At 44.7% G+C, this 14,087-nt stretch overlaps 1 protein-coding gene across 1 annotated transcript in view; it reads left to right on the forward strand.

The window, feature by feature from the left end:
* dhx30 (DEAH (Asp-Glu-Ala-His) box helicase 30) overlaps positions 1-14,087 on the forward strand; it is an 86,700-nt gene that overhangs the window by 4,519 nt on the left and 68,094 nt on the right. The window contains exons 2-4 of the mRNA XM_063057112.1: positions 1,493-1,620; positions 12,307-12,417; positions 12,941-13,146. Coding sequence (XP_062913182.1) covers positions 1,493-1,620; positions 12,307-12,417; positions 12,941-13,146 — 445 coding nt within the window. The remainder of the gene's footprint in view (positions 1-1,492; positions 1,621-12,306; positions 12,418-12,940; positions 13,147-14,087) is intronic.

The following is a 14,087-nucleotide window of genomic DNA, read 5'->3' on the forward strand; positions in this document are numbered from 1 at the left end:
ACGTGCATTTGCAGTTCGCTGATATTTTGTGTTCACTGTTGACTTTGTGTTTAATTTCACTGTGAAAATGTCAGAAAGAGCTGCAGATACCCCTATGGGTAACAAAGAGAAAAAGAGAAGGAAGCAGCTATCATTATCAGTAACGCAGAAAGTGGAGTTATTGCAGAAGCTTGATCGTGGTGCGGCGTCTGACTGAAGAAAATAGTGTCAGAACTACCACTGTATATGATTTAAATAAACAGAAGGGCAAGTTACTGAAGTTTTATAGTGACAGTGACAGTGACGTTCTACATTTATTCCAATAAGTCATTTACCATATGTTTGATTCGGTTTGATTCAAGCTGTGTATTTTTATGTTTTATTGAATGTTTTTGCTGGAAATAATTTTTTTTGTCATTGTTCCTTAAACAATACAGTATAACAACTATTTACATAGCATTTACATTGCATGAGGTATTATAAGTAATCTAGAGATGATTTAAAGTATACAGGAGGATGTGCGTAGGTTTGGTGCGCTGCCGGGTCCTAAAGTTCACCGCACTGAAACAGGTTAAATAAGGGACTTGAGCATACATGTTTTTTGGTATCCGGCGGGGGGGGGGGGGGGGGCGTGGTCTGAAATCCGAAAAATTCTGAATTCCGAAATGCAACTGGCCCAAGGATTTCGGATAAGGGATTGTGGACCTGTATTTCATCGAGCTTCAAAATGTCTACTATCAACCAACATTTGTTTTCATCCATTTTTCTGTTTGATCTCTCTGGATTTGATGGCCTGATGTTGAGTGAATCTGAATTGTCTTTGTACTATGTTGGGTGGATCTGAATTGTCTTTTTTTAATTATTTGATTATGATGCTGCCTGCCAGTTACTGTTTCTAGTTTACCCAGGTTAGGTCTGTTTACTGCCTATCAAAATTGACCCTCTAATTTAGTGCTTTTAATCCAGGTTATTCTTAGTTCTTTTTCATTGCTAACCCAACGTGAGACTATTATTGTATCCCAAAAGTTCTCCCACTGGTAGCTCTAAATGATAAATTTTGCTGGATTTGTTCTGGGAAATGATGTCTCTTTCCACATGGGAAAGAGCACATTGATCAAGCACATTCTCTTGGACTCATCTCTGAAATCCTTTCTGTTCCTGTTTCATTGTTGCTATCCTAACCTATCTAACGATGTGGAAAGAGAAAGAATTGGCTAGTATTTCCATTACAGTAAATATCCAATGATCCCATTTGACAAATGTATTTTTCGTAGATGTAAAATGAAGCTGAATTGAATTTCTAATTCACAAGTGACCTTGCAATTGCTCACTGTCTATGGTCAGAGTATGCATTATGGCTTCTGGGTTAATAATTTGTATCTCTGATGGTTATCATATTGTGAAGGGAGAAAGTTGAACTTTTCACCAACCCCTCCCTTCCTCCCCACTTTCTTCTTCCCATCCTCCAGGTTTTATTGTTTGGACTTGCTGACTGGTGATATTTGTTGTTTAGATTTGCAGGCTCTACGACAAGAGTTTCCACAGCCAAAAGGCCTTCTGGCTCAGGTTATGCAGCGAGCTCTAAAAGTTTCTGATGTGAAGGATCACATTGTCTACAAATCATTCAATGGACCTATTAAAGTAAGGATTTCTTCCATCTATATTCACAGTACAGTTTTGGTTAATATTTCTGTCTCTCTGGACAAGGCACTTCTGTGATGGACCTTGGGAAGCTCCCTGATTTCACACTCCCTGCTCTGCATTCAGGCAATCTACAGATAAGTTACTGGACGTGTAATACATACAGTTGCAAGAAAAAATGTTTGTGAACCCTTTGCAATTACCTAGTTTTCTGCAGTAATTATTCATAAAATGTGGTCTGTCCTTCATCTAGGTCACAATAATAGACAAACGCAATCTGCCTAAATTTATAACACACAAATAAGTGTATTTCTTCTTGTCAACACTGAGTACTCCATTTAAACAATCACAGTTTAGGTTCAAAAGAGTATGTGACCCTCTTGGGTAGTGCCTTCTGCAAAAGCTATTTGGAGTCAGGTGTTCCAATCAATGAAATGAGATTGGAGGTGGGGGTCGTTGAGGTGCCCTGCTCTATAAAAAAGACACACAAAGGCAGGTTACTGACAAAGACTGTTCTTCTCAAGAACGATCTGTATGTGTGCGCCATGCCCTGATTAAAACAACTTTCAGTGGATCTTAAAAGAAGAATTGTAGAGATGCATGAAGCTAGAAAAGGCTACAAAAGCATTTCTAAACACTTGAGTGTTTATCAGTCCGCAGCAAGAGAAAACATTTACAAATGGAAGAAATTTGGTACTGTTGCTACTCTCCCTAGGAGTGGGCATCCTGCAAAGATCACATTAAGGGCACAACATGCAATGCTGAATGAGATGGAAAAGAACCCAAAGGTAACAGCAAAAGACCTGCAGAAATCTCTAGAACTGGTTAAAGTCTCTGTTCATTTGTCCACTATAAGGAAAACCTCTGAACAAGAATGGTGTTTATGGAAGGACACTATGGAGGAAACCACTACTCTCCAAAGAAAACATTGCTGCAGGTCTCAGATTTGCTAAAGACCACCTGGAAGTTCCGTGTTGCTTTTGAGACTGTGTTCTGTGGACATGAGGCAAAAGTTGAACTTTTTGGTAGAAATGCACACTGCTATGTTTGGAGGGAAAAGGACACTGCACACCAACACCAAAACCTCATCCCAAGCATGGTGGAAGGAGCATCATGGTGTGGGGATGCTTTGCCGCCTCAGGGCCTGGACAGCTTGCAATCGTTGAGGGAATAATGAATTCAAAATTGTATCAAGATATTTTATAGGAGAATGTCAGTGTGGCGGTCTATCACCTGAAGCTTAATAGAAGTTAGATGATGCAACAAGACAATGATCCACAGCACAAGAGTAAATCAACAACAGAATGGTTGAAAAAGAAGAAAATTTGTGTTTTGGAATGGCCAAGTCAGAGTCCTGATCTTGACCCAATTGAGATGCTGTGGCATGCCCTGAAAAGTGCTGTTCATGCAAGGTATCCCAGAAATATTGATGAACTGAAGTGGTTTCGTATGGAGAAATGGTCTAAAATTCCTCTTCGCCATTGTGCAAGTCTGATCAGTAGCTACAGGGACTGTTTGGTGGAGGTTATTCCTGCTAAAGGAGGTTCTACCAGTTATTAAATACAAGGGTTCATACACTTTTTCTAGCCTGGACTGAAATGATTAAACAATATGTTCAATAAAGACATGAAAAGTACAATTGTTTGTGTCATTAGTTAAGGCAGATTGAGTTTGTCTATTATTGTGACAGATGAAGATCAGACGTATATTATGAGTAATTAATGCAGAAAACCAGAAAATTGCAAAGGGTTCATAAACTTTATCTTGCAACTGTAAGTAATGCATTAAAGTAGAATAGCAATGTCTGCCAGTTACTTATCTCCATTGCTGGAGACTATTACTGGCAATGTTCCACGGTTGATGACATGAGACTTACCCCACATGACTCTTTTGGCTTGCATATGATGAACAGTCATTTGGGGTGCTTCTCATGTCAACCGTGGAACATTGCCAGTAAAAGTCTCCAGCAATGGAGATAAATAATTGAATGAGGCTATTACCACCAGTCCAGCATCATTTTCCAGTGGTCTGATATCTACTCTCATCTCTCTTTTACATTTTATGTATCTGAAGAAACTTTTCGTATCCCCGTTAATATTATTGGCTCGCTTACTTTCGTATTCCATCTTGACCTTCTTAATGACCTTTTTTTTAAAAGCTTCCCACCCTCTAACTTCCCACTTATTTTTGCTGTATTATATGCCCTCTCTTTGGCTTTTATGTTGGCTTTGACTTCTCTTGTTAGGCATGGCTGTGTCATCTTGCCTTTAGATTACTACTTCTTCCTTGGGATGTATATATCCTGTGCCTTCCGAATTGCTCCCAGAAATTCCAGCCGGTGCTATTTCTGTCGTCATCCCTGCAGTGTTCTTATTGCCATCAGTTTAAGCTAGCTCCTCTCTCATGCCTCTATAATTCCCTTTTCTCCACTGTAATACTGATGCATCCGACTTCAGCTTCATCTTCTCAAATGGCAAGGTGAATTCTATCATATTATAATCACTGCCCCTAAGGGTTCCTTTACCTTAAACTCTAATCAATTCCAGTTCATTGCACAACGCTCAATCCAGAATAGCTGATCCCCTAGTGGGCTCAACCACGAACAGCTCTGAAAAGCCATGTTGTAGGTGTAATGACCTGATTCATATTTTTCACTGTTATGCTGTTCTGGATTTCATTTTGTGCTGTTCAGTGGGAGCTGCTTGTTTTCTGCTTATGTTTGGGTTATTGTTGAAGATGAATATTGGATCTCCTGTTAGGAAACGAGTTAGGACAAGTGACGGAAGTCTGTGTAGGGGAGCACTTTGGTTCCAGTGATCATAACACCATTAGTTTCAACTTGATCATGGACAAGGATAGATCTGGTCCTAGGGTTGAGATTCTTAACTGAAAGAAGGCCAAATTTGAAGAAATGAGAAAGGATCTAAAAAGCGTGGATTGGGACAGGTTGTTCTCTGGCAAGGATGTGATCAGTAGGTGGGAAGCCTTCAAAGGAGAAATTTTGAGAGTGCAGAATTTGTATGTTCCTGTCAGGATTAAAGGCAGGTCAGTGGGACTAGGCAGAAAATGGTTCGGCACAGCCAAGAAGGGCCAAAAGGCCTGTTTCTGTGCTGTAGTTTTCTATGGTTCTATGGTTTCTATGAGAGGTAGGTGAATTGTATGCCATCCAATTAGGATGGTGAGATTAAGAGGAGGTTTCTCTGGTGAGGGACACAAAGGTTAGGCTTGGGGTTTTTGTGAGTGGGAGATGAAGATGGAAAATGCCAGAGAGAAGAGGTCGTAAGATTTGACCCGGAGCAGGGAGATTGATGGACGATCAGCAACGGGAAACCGTGAGCTCTAACTTGTGCACGTTAGACTGTTTCATTAAAATGGGCCCTTTTTTTGTTCTTTCTTTATTAACCCTTTAATCAAATTAAGAATTATAAAGCTAAATCTTTTAATTGTATACGGTGTGCTGTCTGTTGTTTCATGGCACTCATTTGTAACAGGGTAACAAATCACACAGCATCCACACAAACCAGGAGTTTGGGGTGGGCTCGTGCCTCAACCTGACACATTTGATGGGCCAGAGATTGTCTGCCTTAGAGTTACACAGCCGAAGAAACCAGAGTGTTTAATTGTGGGGGTATTGTCCGGGATCGAGTTAGTTGGATGCCACGTGATTGCCCTGAGCATTGATCCAGTGGGTTGTGTGTTTAAGTTTCTGCTAAGCTATTATCTGGTAAAGTGATTATGATACATAGTTATGGATGCTGCAGGGGTTGAGCGGTGGTGCGAATCCATAGGGTTACTGGTAACAAATGTGTGTGTGTTGAGTGGGCGGTCCGTACTTTCCGGGAAGAGGAGAGTGTAGGAGAGTGGGACGAATCGCAAGCCGGATCTCCCGTCGCTGGGGGCGGAGACTTCAAAGACAGGTTACTCTCGTTTCTGCAGCGCGAGGGAAAGGAGTGGTCTGATTTGGGATGTCTAATGAGTCCTCCAGTGAAGGGTGGGACTTCTGAGTTGGTATCAGCCCTTACCTTCCTGGCAAATAAATGGGCCAGTGCCCAAGCAGAGGGTCCTATCTATCGAAAGCTGAGAATATTCTCTGGAGTGAAGCCCACCCTTAAGGGGGAAGAGGAGTATGACACTTGGGTGGAGCAGACCTCTCAGTTGTTAGATGAGTGGCAGTGCTCTGATGACGTGAAAAGACAACAATTGGTTGAGAGTTTGAGGCTGGGCTGCTGACATAGTGAGGGCCGTAAAGACCCAGACCCCCTTTGTCACCTCTGCGGCCTACATGCAAGTGCTAGAAAAACTGCTTGTGTAACGGGAAGCCAAATGGAGCTCATGATGGGGTTTCAGAACGTGTCAGGAGAAGGGGAGAAGCTTTTTGCCTACATTTTTCGGCTAGAGAGGCAGCTAAATTGCTTGCGGCGTAGAGGGGCCATTCAGAGAGCTGAGGTGGATCAGTTAAGAACAGACCAAATAGCAAAAGGTACCTAGTCCCCAGACCTGATCACTTGGGGTCTACAACTGTCTCGTAAGATCCCCCCCCCCCCCTCGTTTTTGAGCTGATCAGAGAGGTATGAGAGGAGGAGAATGTGCCAGAGGCACGGCAGGGGCAGGGGGGGGGGCCTTGGTCAGCAGGGTGCAGATCTCTGTAGTAGCCCCCTAGATTGAAATGACCACGAATAGCCCACACCAAGGAGTGGTAAAGGAGATCATAGCCGAGTTGAGAACTGAGATGTCCAGTTGTTATCAGCAGGTCTCTCCCCCCCCCCCACTCCCCCTGTATGATGGAGCTGATAGGGAGATGAACCCCCTGAGGGGATGGACTATGCAGATGGCTGCTAGTGGCTGGGGTCCCGTGAGATGGGGAGCAGCTGGTATTGTCTGTTATAACTGTGGTGAAGAGGGACACTTCAGGCGGGAGTGTGAACGTTGGGAAACCCCTCGGAGAGTGAGCCCCCGGGTACTTAAGCAGAGATGGCCGTAGCACTCTGTTCCCCCAGTGCTACATAGGCCAGCCTATCTGGGGGGGTCTCCTGATTCTTTGAGACCTCATCATCTATTCCTTCAGTTTCAGACAATCCTTGGGACACTTCTGGCCTATATGGTGAGGCCTCTCCCGGTCTACCACTCGTGCCCTCCTGCAACTCGGATCTCTCTGCCACTTGGCTGAGCTCTGCTTCATCCCCTTCACAGTCCCACTGAAACCCAGTCTGTCCACAGATTGTACCCCGAATTTCATCTGCCTCGGCCTGGGAAAATTTGGGTATCTCTTCCTCAATCAGTGGGGAGTTAGCAAAAGGCAGCGTATATCACACCCCCATTTCCTCATCCTCCGAGTCCGTATCCCATTCAGGGGCGGGGACCGGTCTAATCTTTCCTGCTGCTGGTCCTTCAGTCTCTCCGTGTTGTTGCAGAGTCCTCTTACTCGCTGTAGGCTCCAGGTCAGGGTCTGGATCAACAAGCACCCCTTGTCCCAGAGGTAGAAGGTGGTTCTGATGGAGAATCTTGACAGGCCCATTCCCATCCTCTGGTTTCACCCAGAAAACTGGTACATTTGGCATCTGACTCTCCACTAGATAGGGCATAGCTGCCCAAGGTCAGCCAACTTATGCTTCCCAGGTAGCCCCGAATTCTTTATGATGTGGTCTCCCGACATGAGTTGGAAGAACCTAACCTTTTGATCATACCTCCTCTTATTTCCTTGATTCTGCTTGGCAGCTGCGACCTCAGCTAATTCATAAGCCTTTTTCAGCTCCCTTCTCATATCAGTCACATATTTCAAATAAGTCTTCAGTGGTAGATCTTCCTCACCCGTCCCAAAACAAAAGTTGATGGGCAACCTGGCCCAGCACCCAAACATCAGATAATATGGCGAGTACCCGGTAGCTTCATTTCATGTACAGTTGTAGCAGTGGACCAGATGTCCAATATGTTGACTCCACTTATTCTTTTTGCTGATCTCCAAGGTTCCGAGCATGTCTAGCAATGTCTGATTAAACCTCTCGGGCTGGTGATCACCCCGCAGGTGATAAGGTGTGGTCTTCGACTTCTTGCCTTCAAGCATGCTCAGTAACTCATGTATGAGCCTTCTCTTGAAATCCCGTCCCTGATCACTATTTATCCACGTGGAGAGGCCATAATAAATGAAGTACTTCTCCCATAACACTTTGGCCACCGTGGATGCCCTCTGGTTGTTGGTAGGGAAAGATTGCACATATCTGGTGTAGTGATCCGTAATGACCAAGACATTTGCCATGTTACTGGCTTTTGCCTCTATTGACAGGAAATCCATACACACCAGGTCAAGGGGCCTCGCACTCTGCAAGTGGGACAATGGAGCGGTCCTCGTAGGCAGCATTTCCCCTGTATTCATTGAATGCACAACTTGCAGGACTCTTCGACCTCCAGCTTCATTCGGGGCCAGTAGAACCGATGTCTGAGTAATCCATAGGTCTTTTCAACCCCCAAATGGCCAGAATCATCATAAAGTGACTTCAACATAATCCTCTGATCCTTCTCAGACAGAACCAGCTAGGAACACTTGAGGCCGGTCCGGAGGCGAGGTGACCCGGTATAGGATCTGGTGCCTCAATTCCAATTTAGGCCTTTCTTTCAGAAATTGAGACACCGCAGCGTGTTTCATCCTCTCGGTTTGAACCATGTCTCCCTTTTCGACCATTGATCAAATGGTATGGATGCCTCATCCTCTCGGTTTGAACCATGTCTCCCTTTTCGACCATTGATCAAATGGTATGGATGCCTCATCCTCTCGGTTTGAACCATGTCTCCCTTTTCGACCATTGATCAAATGGTATGGATGCCTCATCCTCTCGGTTTGAACCATGTCTCCCTTTTCGACCATTGATCAAATGGTATGGATGCCTGTGTCATCTTGCTGAGCAGCTGCCACTTCCCTAGGACTCAATTCTGGCAACTGATTTGTCTTCAGAGCAGTCAGATTACAGTAAGCTTGTGAAATTAGGCCATCAGAAACTCTCAGTTGATCTACCGCTCAATCCTGCCCTTGCCTTCACCGTGATGGCAAACTGGCACATGGCCTTCACTCCTGGAGCAGGAACGCTCTCCCACTTCTTGTCCCTGTTCAGCCCTTCATGCGCACGTTGGGACAAAGCTTCGGCGTCAATGTTCCTACTTCCCTGCCGGTACTTTAGGCTGAAGTCATAGGCAGACAGTGCCGCCAACCACTGATGGCCTGTGGCATCTAATTTTGCCAAGGTCAGGATATAAGTTAGGGGATTGTTGTCCGTCCTCACCACAAACTTGGCACCATAGAGGTAGTCACTCAACTTATCCACCATAGCCCATTTCAATGCCAGGAACTCAAACTTATGCGTGAGTTAGTTTTTCTCAGTGGGTGACAGACTCCGGCTGACTAACACAACAGGTCTCAACCCTGTGTCCTGATACAGGACATCCCCTAAGCCCTCTCTGCTGGCACCTGTATGCAGTACATATGGTAATCGGGAGTCTGCAAAAGCCAGCACAGGTGCTTGTGTCAGAGCTCCTTCAGCTACTGAAAGGCCTCTTTACATTTCGCATCCCATTTTGCTCCAAAAGGCTCCGAAGGGCGAAGATAATCTTTACCCTCCTTTTCTTTTGTCCTCCTACCTTTCTTCCCCAAGGGAGGGTAACCACACAGAAGCTGATTTAAAGGGTGACTCACTTTTGCATAGCCCTTCATGAACCTCTCAGTAACCGCAGGACCCAAGGAACGAGTGCAAAGTGCTCACGGTCTGGGGCCTTGGCCGTATGGTCACCGCCTCTAACTTAGATGGATCTATAACTACTCCATCCCGTGAGACTCTATGCCCAACATAGTTGACTGACATCTTGCAGAACTGGCACTTGTCCAGGGAAAGTTTTAACCCTTCAGCTTTCAGGCAGCCCAGCACCTTCAGTAGCCTCTCTTCATGTTCCTCCAAGGTGGACCCAAACACGATGAGGTCATCCAGATACACCAATATCTCAAACCGGCTCCTATCCCCCACCGTGTTCTTCATGACATGCTGGACAGTTGCAGGGGCTCCCGATATGCCATGGGACATCCTTTCGAACTGGAAGAATTAGATTAGATTAGATTCAACTTTATTGTCATTGTTGCTGAGTACAGATACAAAACCAAGGTAATGCAGTTAGCATCTGACCAGAAATGCAAAGAATGGTATTATTTACAAAATAACTGTGAATAAAAAGTAAATGCTACAGCACACAGATATAAAAGTACTGAGACAGTACAATATGGGTGCAATACTGCTTAGTGCTGTGATGTGAGGTTCAGCAGGGTCACAGGCTCAGAGAAGAAGCTCTTCCTGTGCCTGCTGGTGTGGGAGCGGAGGCTCCTGTAGCACCTACCAGATGGGAGGAGAGTAAAAAGTCCATGGTTAGAGTGAGATGCATCCCTGCCCAGGCAGCGTTTATGGTAGATGTTCTCAATGGTGGGCAATTGGGTGCCGATAGTCCGCTGGGCAGTTTTCACCACACACTGGAGTACTTTGCGGTCTGATATGGGACAATTGCCATACCACACTGAGATGCAGTTGGTGAGTATGCTCTCAATGGTACAGCGGTAAAAGTCCGACAGTATCCTAGGACCGAGGTGAGCTTTCTTGATGCTCTGCAGGAAATAAAGGTGCTGTTGCGCCTTTTTGATCAGGATGGAGGAGTTCAGGGACCAGGTGAGATGTGGACTCAAGGAATTTGAAGCTTGGTGCACACTCCACTACAGCTCTGTTGATGTAGATGGGGAGGAGGATGTGGCTCCTAGAATGCTTGAAGTCCACAATGATCTCCTTGGTCTGGGTGTTAAGGGCCAGGTTGTTGTCGGCACACCACATGGCCAGGTGCTGGACCTTGTCCCTGTAGGTCATCCCGTCATCCCCTCTGATCAGGCCAACCACCGTGGTGTCATCTGCGAACTTGATTATGGAGTTAGAACCATGTACAGGAACGCAGTCATAGGTGAAAAGGGAGTACAGAAGAGGGCTCAGAACACAGCCTTGAGGCACCTTGAGGCACGCCAGTGTTCAGGGTGAGAGTGGAGGAGGAGAGGTTGTCTAACTGAACTCATTAGGGTCTGTTAGTCAGAAAGTCCAAGGTCCAATTGCAGAGGGATGAGCTGATACCAAGCTGGCGAAGTTTGGCGATCAGCTTGGAGGGGATCACAGTATTGAATGCTGAACCAAAGTCAATGAACAGCATTCTGATGTAAGAGTTGAGGCTGTCCAGGTGGATCAGGGCAGAGTGAAGTGCCGTGGAGATGGCGTCCTCTGTTGACCTGTTGGTGCAATAGACAAATTGATGGGGGTCCAGGGTAGTGGGCAGACAGGATTTCAGATGTGATAGAACCAGTCTCTCAAAGCACTTTGCAATGATGGGGGTGAGTGCAACTGGGCAGAAGTCATTCAGGCCCGTGGCAGTGGAATGCTTTGGCACTGGCACGATGGTGGCGATCTTGAAGCTTGTGGCCAGGGTCAGATTAAAAATGTCCGTGAAGACCCCAGCCAATTGCCCTGCACAGACTCTGAGCACATGGCCAGGTATTCCATCCGGACCAGCTGCCTTCCGTACATTCACCCTGCTCAGGGTGGCGCAAACGTCGGAGGTGGAAAGTGAGAGAGGCAGTTATCCCAGGGGACATATAAATGCCGTCTTCTCTTTGTCAGCCTCACTCATGGGGATCTGGTAACACCCACTCCTCAAGTCCAGCACTCTGAACCACTTCACACCACTCAGACAGGCCAGCTCGTCTTCGATCCTTGGGACCGTATACTGGTCGGGAGCAGTACGCATGTTCAGAGTCCTATAGTCCACACACATTCTTCATCCTGGTCACAACTACTGGGGATGCATAGGGGCTTCTGGACTCAGTGATGATCCAAGCTTCCTTCAGCTTTCTACGTAGCTTCCTAAAATCTCTGACAAGTATTAAAAGAATTTTAGTATAAGGCAGATAAATTATCTGTGGAATTAAACTTAGGCTACTTAAATAAATTATTGAATTAAAATGGAAAAAAAAATAATTTCAGACATGTTAGCCATTAAACTACTGGATTGTCAATAACCAGATCCTTCATCTAGACAGTCCAGATGAAGGGGTTGACTTAAAATGTTGACTACCCATTTCCCCCTATAGGTACTACCTGGCCTGCTGAGTTCATTCAGCTTTTTGAGTGTTTCTCCAGATTTCTGCGTCTGCCACTCTCGTGTGCCCAGATTGTCATAAAAACCTACCCAATTGGCAGGTGTCCTTGGAAGGAAATCTGCCGATCTTAGCCAGTCAGTCCATTATGAGACTCCAGATATAATGGTATGATTGCCTCTTCAGTTGAGAGAGAATTTGGAATTGAAAAAACATGCCAATCATGTCTGCATGCCTACATCACTTAAAAGTACATTTCACTGGCAGGACAGACCCAGCAGATGAGATGGCACAATGGTATACAGGCAGGAGTAGATTGATATATGTATTGTTGAGCCAGTCGTTATCAAGTTCTCACACATTGTAGTTTGGCCTCCGTCCGTTGAATAAGGACAGGGCCTGTGTTTGTTCTTAATATTGACCTGGTCCTATTTTATAATATTTTGCTAGGCAAGTAGTTGTCATCTTTTGTAAGCTAAATGATATGTTTTTTATTTATTAAGTTTATGGCTTTCTCTTTCTTTACAAAGAAAACTCTCCTCTATGTATATTGGCCAAGAAAACTGGTGGTAGAGGGTTTCGGTGCTAAGAAGATTGATGCAGAGAAACATGCTGCAGCAGTAGCTTGTGGAATATTCAAGGTATGATTGAATTGTTTATTGAATGCAATTAATTCACAGTTAGGGCTGAGAGATGTAATACATCAGTTTGTTTTCCTGGGACCTGTGGGTATCTCAGCTGACAAGCCTCAGGAGTTGAGCAAGTTTCCTTATCAGTTAAAATGAGATGTTTTGATGCAGCTTCTGAGAACATGCTGCAATTTTATCTCTATGAACTAAGTGCAATATGGCCCTTTAATTAAGGGTAAGAGCACTGTGATTTTCTGTTTATTTATAGCTTTAACAATAAAAAGGCAAAAGTCAAAGGCTTAAACATTCTTACATATCTCTGATGTTATTTGTGCTTTTTTCACTTGTGGTTGACCTTTGCACATTAGCCTTACCAGTGCCAAAAAGCTGTTCTCAAGCAAGGAAGCACTGGTAATGTGGACGGAATAAATCTGGTGTCCTAAGATATTCCACTCTTACCAGTTCACCGCTGTCTGATTTGGAGAGAGGTTGACAACGTTTTTCAGACTATATTCTTGTTGGTTGTGTTTGTCAGCAATGGGGCCTTCTTGGGCCGAAAAACCAGCTCTTTCAAACTCAGGAGTACCAGCGGTTGGCTGCAAAGTTTGCTGATGGGCAACCACGGATGGGTCTGGTGGAGGAAAATGAAGAGATGGATGAGTTTGTGGAAGAAGAGATGATGGACTGTACAGATTTCCTCTCAATCACAGATAAAACATCTTTGGACAAGCCTTTTCCAAGGTAATAAAAATGCTTCTTTTAATCTGTTTTTGTATTAAGGTGGTTATCTTGCTAAACAGCCTCTAGCAAGATTGTGATTGATGTTTTAACAATGATGTGGATGGTCAATTTATAATAGGTTTTCTGATTCCATGCTCCTCAACAGAATTTGCTGCCTTATTTAGATGCTTATCTTTCAGTAGTTGAACTAGTCAGGAGGAAGAATCCACAAAAGTGACAATTGGTATTAACAATGGCCTTGATTTATCCAGCTGCTGAAGTTACTCAGAGGAATGAAAGTCATCTTTGACAGAATTGGTTCATCGGTAATGCCCTTTCCTTTGAGTTGGACTGTTATGAATTCTGTAGACTTGAGGATATAATCTAGACCAGCGGTCCACAACCACCGGGCCGCAAAGCATGTGCTACCGGGCCGCGCGGAAACGATATGATTTGGCGATATGAAACGATATGAGTCAGCTGCACCTTTCCTCATTCCCTGTCATGGCCACTGTTGAGCCATTACGCATGCGAGGTCATTACCTGCGCGTCATCCATGTCAGCGCGGGAAGAAGATCAACCCTCGAGCTTTCAAATGACGGCGGGCTGAAAAGTATGTTTGACATAACATCTCTGCCGGCATTCTGGATCAAAGTCAAGGCTAAATATCCTGAGATAGTCAGGAAAGCCCTGAAAACGTGGCTTCCATTTCCAACATTTTTCTGCGAAGCAGAGTTATCTGCAATGAATGCAACGAAAACTAAACTGTGGAATAGACTGGACATCAGGAACCCCCTTCGAGTATCGCTGTCTCCCATCACCCCTCTTGGGTCCGTCTTCAGCGATATTGGTGTGTTGCAATGATTTTATATGTTCATACGGGGAAAATATGTGCTGTGTTTTTAATATCCAAACGTTACTTAAAATGTTATGATGCTGTTGAATTACTTATATAACCATAT

This window comes from Mobula hypostoma, chromosome 1 (genome assembly GCF_963921235.1).
Source record: "Mobula hypostoma chromosome 1, sMobHyp1.1, whole genome shotgun sequence".
NCBI lineage: Eukaryota > Metazoa > Chordata > Chondrichthyes > Myliobatiformes > Myliobatidae > Mobula > Mobula hypostoma.